The sequence below is a fragment of the Dendrobates tinctorius genome, unplaced genomic scaffold (assembly GCF_039654945.1).
Source record: "Dendrobates tinctorius isolate UK_male_01 unplaced genomic scaffold, ASM3965494v1 ptg000103l, whole genome shotgun sequence".
NCBI lineage: Eukaryota > Metazoa > Chordata > Amphibia > Anura > Dendrobatidae > Dendrobates > Dendrobates tinctorius.
Genome location: NW_027361771.1, coordinates 8,111,436 through 8,121,899, shown reverse-complemented (window position 1 = coordinate 8,121,899; position 10,464 = coordinate 8,111,436). Strand labels below are relative to the sequence as shown.

The following is a 10,464-nucleotide window of genomic DNA, read 5'->3' as shown; positions in this document are numbered from 1 at the left end:
CCCTGCGGAAACGCAGCAGTTCCGCAGACATGGTACAGTACCATGTTAGCCTATGGCATTTCAAATCCGCTGTGCTGACGGTGCGGTTTTTTCCGCGCGGTTTTGCTGAGGTTTACAAACCGCAGCATGTCAATTGTTTGTGCGGATTCCACAGCGGTTTCACACCTTTAACATAGTAGAGGTGTGAAACCGCAGACCAAACCGCAGGCTAATCCACAGGAAAACCGCAGGTCACTTTACCTGCGGTTTTACCTGCGGATCTGCGCGGAAAAACCCACAAGTGAATCCGCAGCGTGTGCACATAGCCTTAGACAGGTTTTATATCAGAATACTATGCAGTGCAAATCAACAGAATTAGCACTGAGCCAGAATGGGTCAAAGCTTCATGAGGGGCAACAAACACCAGTTGTGTCACATAGTCAATTGAGTCTCAATTATAGTACTGTCTAAAAAGGTTTGAAAACATCTGACAACCTCGAAAATCTGGACTTCATCAGTTTTGATTTTTAAGCCAATATAAAAATTGTCTCTTGGCAGCACATTGTCTATAAACGTGACAGTGTGTGCACAGAATGATCACATTAACAGTCTTTCTGCATGCATAGAACCTTAACAGCCTGTCACGACTCATTTCTGGAATCGTGACAGCTCTGGTTATGCTTTAATTTAAATGTGGTTTTTACTTTTGGGCCAGCAAGGGTTAATGTCAGTTTCCATGCTGGTAACTGCTGTGTTGCTGGTCAGCTGATGTGGATGATGACCACTCCCACCATCCTTTAAATAAGTCACATGACACATCAGCTGACTGTTGGTAATAGGGCAGGGTCAGGCGGCCGTATAACTCGTGCGATAATCGCATTACACTGCACAGACTGGCCTGACACCTCTCCTGACGTGAGCAAGACGGCATTATGGATTACTATGCAGCTGTCAAGCTCAGGTCAGGAGAGCCGACAGCCAGTACGAGTTTTACCATGTGATTCTCGCGCAAGAAATACAGCCGTCTGTCTCTGCCTAGTTTGTCTCTGAAGACCAGCCTAGGAGTTTGGAGCTCTCTGGTGCCAGCTGTGTATCAGCTGCTTCAGTGGAGTTTGAGGTCCTGGTTCCATATCCTCAGCTGTGTGGAGTTTTGCAGCAGAGGCTTGAGCTAAGTTTTCATTGTTCCATTCCTTGTCTGTCTCGTGCTGTCAGTACCCCGTTTTGATATCATCTGCAGTAGTGAAGCTAGCGTCCTTGCCAGCCAGTGCACTAGCCAGGGTATAGTGAGGTTGACAGCTAGGAACTAGGGACGTGACGGCATCGAGGAAGGGAGGGGGGGACCCGCATAGGACGTTAGGGGAGCTTAGGGATAGGCTCAGATTGTTGTTAGGTGCTGCCCCATCCCTTGTTCCCTACTGTTAGGGTCTTCCTCTCCCTTTTTCCTTTGGATTTTGTGGATTTTGTGCCGTCCGCCGGAATTTCCCATCCGGAGCGTGACATTATTACCAACCGGACCATTTTTTCAGATGAACCTATGGTGCAAGCAGAGGCTTTTTGCTCGCCTGATCCAGACTCCCTTCGAATGAGGTAACGGAGCTGCGGTCTCACGTGGTGCAGCAGCTTCAGCAGGTGTCTGGGTTCTTGGTCTTGGCTCATGTCCAAACCGGAACCCAAAATATCTCTCCCCAACCGGTTCTCTGGAGAGTGAGATAAATTTACTGTACTCAAAGAAGCCTGTAAATTATACACTGCTCCAAAAAATAAAGGGAACACTTAAACAACAGAATATAACTCCAAATAAATCAAACTTCTGTGAAATCAAACTGTCCACTTAGGAAGCAACACTGACTGACAATCAATTTCACATGCTGTTGTGCAAATGGAATAGACAACAGATGGAAATTATTGGCAATTATCAAGACACCCTCATTAAAGTAGTGGTTCTGCAGGTGGGGACCACAGACCACATCTCACTACCAATGCTTTCTGGCTGATGATTTGGTCACTTTTGAATGTTGGTTTTGCTTTCACACTCGTGGTATCATGAGACGGACTCTACAACCCACACAAGTGGCTCAGGTAGTGCAGCTCATCCAGGATGGGGAACAGCATATGGTGATTACAGTCTCCCTTCTCAAGGGTGATCCCCAATCCTGGGCCTTCTCTCTGCCGACCGATTCACTATCTTCGCTGTCAGTGGACAAGTTTTTATGGCATTGGTGCTGGTGTTTGGGGAGCCTGATGGTGTTTCCCTGGCTGAGTCTCAACTCCGTAACATCAAGCAGGGGGGCTGGTCGGTTGAGGAGTACTGCTCAGAGTTTTGGAGATGGGCCACTGACACTCAGTGGAATAACACTGCTCTTTGGAGTCATTTTTGTCAGTGTCTGTCAGCTAGGATTCAGGATACTCTAGTGCAGTATGCTACTCCTGGGTCATTGGAGGCCACCTTGGCCCTTGCAATCCAGGTGGATAGACGTCTCAGGGAAAGACATACACCGAATCTACCCGTTGTTCTTTCTAGGGAGGAGGACACACTGGTGCAGATGGACGAACCTATGCAGGTGGGAAGAGTCTCTTCTCAAACTGGGTTGCCAGCGATTAGCCGTTGGACGGGAGCATGTTTCTACTATGGTCTTACGGATCATTACATCAATGTCTGCCCATCTCGCGCCAAAGTTGGTACTTCATCAGCAAAGCGGAGTTCCCCTGGTCGTATTGAGGGAGGCGACAAGGGGGTGTGTTATGAATGAGTCACCGGAGGAAAAAACAAAAACACAAGCTAAGTCCAGAAAACCGGAGAGGTTGGTAGCTAGCGGATTGCAGACCCCTGATCCTATTCACCACAACTAACAGTAGCCGTGGGGGTTCCTACGGTGCCCTAGACCCCTCGTCACAGCCGGAGAGCTAAATAAGCCTAAAGAAAGGGGAAATCTAAACTGCCCCAGAGCAGACCCCAAAGCAATAGACAGCCCCCAACATGTATTGTCGGCGAAAAACAGATGAAAACACAAACACAGACAGAAAGCCAGGCTGAGCAAATGATGGGGCCCAACTAACTAGATAGGAAAGGACAGAAAAGATGCTGGCTGCAATCACGCAAAAAACCCTGCCAAAAATAATGTCCAACATGTCTGATAGAAAAGGCCCTGAAGTCACTAGACTTCAAAATCACTATATCAGCACTCAGGTATATTCTGAAGACAGAGCAAAGAGATCAACTGATCAGAGACAAAAATGGAGTTCAGCCCGTCCCAACCAGGGCAGGCTGAACACAAACACTATGTAAACAGACAAAATCTAATGGAAAAATAGCAGAGCAAAAACTTAGCCTTTAGTAGACAGGAACTAAACTGGATGCCAGAGCTCAGAGCAGAAAGGATCACCAGCCACCCTGCAGGGCGTCGGCTGCCTTATATCCACTCAGAAATTCCGGTTGTCCGATCACACTCCACCTGTTCAGATGACAGGTTCTTCCCATCCAGATCAATTTCACTACCTCCTTTCACCAGCAGAGGGAGTTCATCAGACATCAGAGGTGAAGGAGAAAATGAACTCATAACAGGTGTGTACATTTCCTCCACCTTTACGTCTCAGTTTTCTATTTCTGCTGAAGTGGCAGCTGGTGGGGAGACTGAGACGGTACCGGTTCTTGTGGATAGTGGTGCTGCAGTCAATCTGGTGGATCCTCGCTTTGTTCAGACTCATGGTCTGATTGGTAGGATGCTGGTGAGACCCATTTCCATTCATGCGATTAACTCTGTCCCTCTCAGCCATAGGAGTCTGACCCAACTCGTAGACAATATTAACCTGTGTATAGGAACTCTTCACGATGAGTCCCTGTCGTGACGTCTTGGCGGGTATGTGAACTCCCATAGCCTTAGGCTTTCCCTGGCTGAAGAGACACAATCCCGTCAAGGGAAGTAGTTAGTTCGGACCAGCCTTGTAAAGTCTGTTGCCTGGGAGCGACAGTCTCTGCCATTCTTCTCAAATTTACCCCTTCTCTGGTGGAGGTAGCTAAGCTGCTACCAGGGAATAGGGGCAGGATTCAACTCTGAGTCTCAGGGCCCTCTCAGGAAGGGGAGGGTGGTGGTTCCCCCTTAATATAGTGACGGTATGTTTGGTGACACGGGGGAACCTTCTGTTGTCTGTTCCTTAAGATTGCCAACAGACTGTAAACGCACGCATGGAAATAAACATTCAGGTCCAGACCGATGTGTGAACGAGTACATGTGGGTGTCCACTAAAGACATCAAGTGGAAGTACGCATCTGGGACCTGGAGTTCCAGAGCAATTGGACCGTATTGGGCGGCGGACATTCTTAGTCCTAGGTATTCCAGTTGGAGTTACCCCGAGTAATGCAGGCAAAAAACATTCTACAGGTCATAGCTTTGGAGATTTATTGCTCCTCTGGTATTTCTGTCACCATCGGGCTGCGTTTACCATAAACCTGAGGAGCAGGTGACTGCTGGATGAATCCTAGTGGGTTGTCATTTCTGGTGTAATCTGGGGTTAAAGGGAACCTGTCACCCCCTCTGGACGTTTTTAACTAACAGAGCCACCTTCAGCAGCACTAAGGCTACATTCTGTGAAGGTGGCTCTTCCGTTTCTGATCCCCAGTAACGCCGAAATATTAACTTTTATAAATAGGTCCTCATACCTTTAATACATCCCATAGGTATGGTGTGTCCCCCTGAAGCAGCCACCTCCCCGCCATCAATCATGTCTCTGTAGCATCTGGGCCCCGCCTCCCATAGCCATCCATCATGCCCCTGCTCTGCCGTCTCTGCCCCGCCTCCTGTCTCCTATGGCGGGGCCTGCTCTGTGAAAACAGTTTTCGGGCATGCGCAGTGCACGCTGTCCGTGAACTGACATCAGGCGATCACACCTGCATGTAGTGGAGGGCCCAGATCCTGCCCCGCAGTGAGTGTGTGTGTTATTTGATGTATTCACACTGCGGGGCAGGATTTGGGCCCTCCACTACACGCAGGCGTGGTCGCCTGATGTCAGTTCACGGACAGCGTGCACTGCGCATGCCTGAGAACTGTTTTCACAGAGCAGGCGCCAGCATAGGAGACAGGAGGCGGGGCACAGACGGCAGCACAGAGGCATGATGGACGGATATGAGAGGCGGGGCACAGACGGCAGAGCAGGGGCATGATGGATGGCTATGAGAGGCAGGGGCATGATGGGCGGCTATGGGAGGCGGGGCACAGACAGCAAAGCAGGGGCATGATGGACGGCTATGGGAGGCGGGGCCCAGACGCTACAGAGACATGATTGACGGCGGGGAGGCGGCTCCTTCAGGGGGACATACCATACCTATGGGACGCATTACAGGTATGAGGACCTATTTATAAAAGTTAATATTTCGGCGTTACTGGGGATCAGAAACGTTAGAGCCACCTTCACAGAATGCAGCCTTATTGCCGCTGAAGGTGGCTTTTAGTTAAAAATGCCCAGAGGGGGTGATAGGTTCCCTTTAAGAGTCCAGAGGCCCCTCACTGAAAGGGAGGTACTGTCATGACTCATTTTTGGAGTCGTGACCCCTCTGGTTCTGCTTTAAATTTAAAGGGTCCTCTCAGCTTGCTCCAAGCTGCTACTGCACAGGCGGCACCATCTGGGAGGAGGAATTTTTTTTTCTTCTCCAGTAAGATGGCGCCGCTGGCGCAGTAGCACCTATCGGTTCACAGTTAGACACCGAAAGCAGCTACTGCGTAGGCACGGTGGGGGCCATTTTCAAATTTTTTTTCTTTTCCCTCTCGCTGAATAAACTGAATAAAATGTATTAATGGCACACAAAACATGCAAATTTGCTGCTTTTTTAAGTATATACAGACATTTATTATGCAAACTAGGGGGTAGGTCAGCGAGGGATCAGTGACCTGTCAGCAGTCTGCATTATGAATATGTAATCAGAGGACCACATACACCAACCCCGCCTTAGGGCGCAAGAAGCTCATTAACACGAAACTGAAAATAAAGATTAAAGAACAACCATAAGACAGATTTAATTAACCACAGTATCATTTTAATTAGTAAAACAGCACTAACCTGACACTGTGCAAAATCCTGCTGACAGGTTCCTTTTAAATGTGGTTTTTACTTTTGGGCCAGCAAGGGATAATGGCAGTTTCCTTACTGGCAGCTGCTGTGTTGCTGGTCAGCTGATGTGGGTGGTGACCAGCCTAGGAGTTTGGAGCTCTCTGGTGCCAGATGTGTATCAGCTGCTTTGGTGGAGTTCAAGGTCCTGGTTCCATATCCTCTGCTGCGTGGAGCTTTGCAGCAGAGGCTTGAGCTAAGCTTTCGTTGTTCCTTGTCTATCTCGTGCTTGTCACTAGACCATGTTGATATCATCTGCAGTGGTGAAGCTAGCGTCCTTGTCGGCCACTGCACTAGCCAGGGTATAGTGACGTGACAGCTAGGGCCTAGGCATGTGACGGTGGTGGGTTGGAAGGACCCACATAGGGCGTTAAGGGAGCTTAGGGATTGGCTCAGATCATTGTTAGGATGTGCCCCATCCTTTGTTCCTAACGTGAGGGCCTTCCTCTCCCTTATTCCATCCTGTTTGTGTGTGTTGTGCCGTCAGACGGCCTTTCCCATCCCGAGCGTGTCACAGCCAGTCTAAAAACAGGCCATTAAATGGCCACCAGTCAGCAGTTGCTTAGAGGGAATCTGACAGCAGGTTTGCGCTACCCCTTTTGACAGCAGTATGATGGAGGGGTAGAGAAATCTGATTGCAGTGTCATTTCCTGGGCTGCTTGCTGCAGTTTTGTCTGTGGCAGATTTACCAGTTCTTTGAATGCTGAGGTTTGTATAACTGCACCCACACCACTGATTGACAGCATTCTGTATACATTCTGCATAGCTGACAATCAGTGGTCGGGACGGTTTTAGACAGATCTCACGAATATGGAGAACTACACGGCAGCAGGTACCTAGTCCACTGTCTCAGCCTAAGACTGTCCACTACAGTAATTAGCCAAGAAAGTGACATCTTTGGAATCAAGGTCTTTGTCACTAAACTATTCTGCTTTCAGATTACGTGACAAACCTGCTGATAGAAATGTGACAGGCTGCATAGAGTAGGTTATTTTCTTCTGGATGAACAACGAGGAATAAATGTTATAGTCAATATGAACGGTGAAACGGAGTACATTACAATGTGATTTATTGACTTCTAGTATGGATTAACAGCACAGTTTATAACTCAGAGATGGGCTTGTGTGGCCAGTAGACATATTTCTCTTTATCCAACTTGGTCTCAGGGAAAGCCTCGATAACATCTTCAATAGTCATCTGGTCAAATGGAATCATACTCCTGAACTTGGCCAGCTGCAGGATGAGAGAAATGGTCAGGATCCAGCATGAAAATAACCAAGAACGTTCAGAATATATGTACTTGGGCTATGAATGCAACATTCAAAGCAAACACAACAGCTGCAACAGATTTCTATTGGGCCTGACATCCAGCTAAAGAGGTACTTTGTGAAGACAGTACTGTCCGCAGCTCATAGCTATGGATATGCTCAGAATATTAGTGATTCGGGGAAGCAGGGGATTGTCAGACAGGAACGCACACTGTCCACCTAACCCGTAATAGTGTAATGTATATAGAACAGGTTGGTCACAGTTACTGCTTGTGAAATAGAGCTACAAGCATGGATGCTCTTGATTTCTAAAGAGTGGACCTAACCTAATAATTGTCCTAACCAGAGGCAGTATCTGAAAGAGCAAATGCAAAAACGGCTTCAACCAGTAGGGGCCAAACATTCTCAAAACCATGCAAGCACCTCACGCCTAGGCACAGGTCCTCAATAACACGTCTGATTTTTCTTCTCCGTAAAGCCACGGATCATTGATAAATCAGACTTTTGGATCAGAATTTCATCAGTGTGCCAGTTTTTACAATCAGCAATTATTACAAGTGATGAAAACTAAAGAAAACTGCAAAACCGCTCCTACACGTTGCCATGTTAATAAGGAACAACACACAATCATTGCACACTGATGCCATCCATGATTTTCTCAAACATGTAAATAGCCTCAAACTATGATATATACATGTCCCATCCAGGAAATACAACAGAACACGTACGTGACTCACGGAGGTCTGAAGGAGGCCTTAAAGACATACGGAGGTCCTATAGGAGCAACTTTTTACCTTTTTAAAACCGCATGAATTTACTCTAATTTTTTGTCACATGAAAGTTTCATTCATACATTTATTCAACATTTCCCTATAAACTGCAATTGTCTCGAAGCTGATATTTCAAAACTTTTTCACTAGTGTCCATCATTGCACCACAAAATAAATTAAATGGCTGTCGGGGGCAGTGCATGCGTAGATGGAGATCTTGGCACCGAGTTCACCATCTGCGCATGCTCCACCCACTGGCAGCCATTGTCCCGGAGTCCACCGCATAGTAAACCATGGAATTACGGGGGCTCTAGGCTGTCACAAAATGTCAGCGGAGCCCCCACACATCTGAACACCCCTTTCTTCCAGTCAGGGGTCAAACAGCATCGCCCCACTCCTGCCCCCGCCAGCAGTGGTGAACCTGGGACCCCGCTTCACCGCAGCCACCACCCCCGGTAAGCAATAAGACGCATTGATTGTAAGAAGCAGCACCTATTTATTGAAAAAAAAAAAAGTTTTTTTCTCCTATTTTTCTCCTCACAATTTGGGGTGCATCTTCTAATCCTATGCATCCTATAAACAGCAAAATACGGTAACTAGAACAACCAAAATTCACCACTAAAATGAAAATAACTTTTCCTTTTTTGTGACTTCAAGACACAGAACCTCTTGCAGCACTTCTAGAATGTACCAGCAGATAGACAGAAATTCTACAAATACTACTCACCTCTTTCTCATACTGTGCCACTCTGGCTTTGGATTCCTCAATATAGGAGACAGCGGATTTATTCTTTAAAAATAAAATGGGACAAAAATATCATGTTACACAACAAAATATAAAATAAAATGATTGCATTGGAAATATACATATACAGAATATATATTATATATATATATATACATATACATACACACACACTACTGTGTAAAAGTTTAGGGTCACTTAGAAATTTCCTTATTTTTGAAAGAAAAGCACAGTTTTTTCCAATGAAGCAAACAGTAAATGATTCAGAAATACACTCTATACATTGTTAATGTGGTAAATGAGGTAAATGACTATTCTAGCTGCAAACGTCTGGTTTGTAATGCAATATTTTCATAGGTGTATACAGGCCCATTTCCAACAACCATCACTCCAGTGTTCTTATGGTACTTTTTGTTTGCCAACTGTCTAAGAAGGCTAATGGATGGTTAGAATACCCATGAAAACCCTTGTGCAAGTATGTTAGCACAGCTGAAAACAGTTTGGCTGATTACAGAAGCTATAAACCTGACCTTTCTTTGAGCTAGTTGAGAATCTGGAGCATTACATTTGTTGGTTCCATTAAACTCTCAAAGTGGCCAGAAAAAAAGAACTTTCATGTGAAACTCGACAGTCTATTGTTGTTCTTAGAAATGAAGGCTATTCCATGCGAGAAATTGCCAAGAAACTGAAGATTTCCTACAACGGGTGTGTACTACTCACTTCAGAGGAGAGCACAAGCAGGCTCTAACAAGAGTAGAAAGAGAAGTGGGAGGCCCCGCTGCACAACTGAGCAACAAGACAAGTACATTAGAGTCTGTAGTTTGAGAAAGCGACGCCTCACAGGTCCTCAACTGGCAGCTTCATTAAATAGTACACGCAAAACACCAGTGTCAACGTCTACAGTGAAGAGGTGACTCCGGGATGCTGGCCTTCAGGGCAGTGGCAAAGAAAAAGCCATATCGGAGAATAGCTATTAAAAAGGAAAATATTAATATGGGCAAAAGAACAGACATTGGACAGAGGAAGATTGGTAAAAAGTGTTATGGAAGATCCAAGATGGCCGCTGATGGAGCTGGACACACATGACAGAGCTCCTGCTGCACTGAAGCAATCCAAGCCATCTAACTTTGGAGAGGAGAGGAAACCGCTCCACAGGCTGCCAACACAAGTGGGACGCACAGCAAAATCTACTAAAGTCCCTGAGGAACGATTTGAAGATATTGGACAGGCAGAAATCTCTATCAGACAGGGACGCAGCTGGGCCTAAGAGGTGGTGTGGGGCCTGGAGGGGTCTGCATATCTTAACAGCAGGGGAGCACCTTTGATGTCCGGAGAGCTGCCACTGATAAGCACCTGTCTGGGTGAGAGTACCAGGAGCGGCAACATAATGGACCCCTGACTGCGAGGCACCCACGGTGAAAGGTTAGACTCCCTCCCCCCAGCTGCTGCAGACGCCGCACAGGAGCGCAATTACCGTAGTCAGCTTCACCCCCTCCTGCCTGGAGATTCCCGGGGTGTGCGGTCAGTGAGGCAAAACGCTGTCTGTGATTCAGGACAGGTGGGAGACGTGACCCTGAGGTGAGGAGGTTGCTGATAGAGGACG

The 10,464-nt window shown here is 46.9% G+C and overlaps 1 protein-coding gene across 1 annotated transcript in view; it reads right to left on the bottom strand.

Annotated features, from left to right (window-relative positions):
* Nucleotides 1–7,130: 7,130 nt before the first annotated feature.
* Nucleotides 7,131–10,464, bottom strand: part of ATP5PD (ATP synthase peripheral stalk subunit d) — a 40,083-nt gene continuing 36,749 nt past the window's right edge. Inside the window, exons 5-6 of the mRNA XM_073588035.1 lie at nucleotides 8,844–8,906; nucleotides 7,131–7,311 (exon numbers count right to left, since the gene is read on the bottom strand). Of these exons, the coding sequence (XP_073444136.1) occupies nucleotides 7,180–7,311; nucleotides 8,844–8,906 (195 nt within the window). The 3' untranslated portion in view covers nucleotides 7,131–7,179. The remainder of the gene's footprint in view (nucleotides 7,312–8,843; nucleotides 8,907–10,464) is intronic.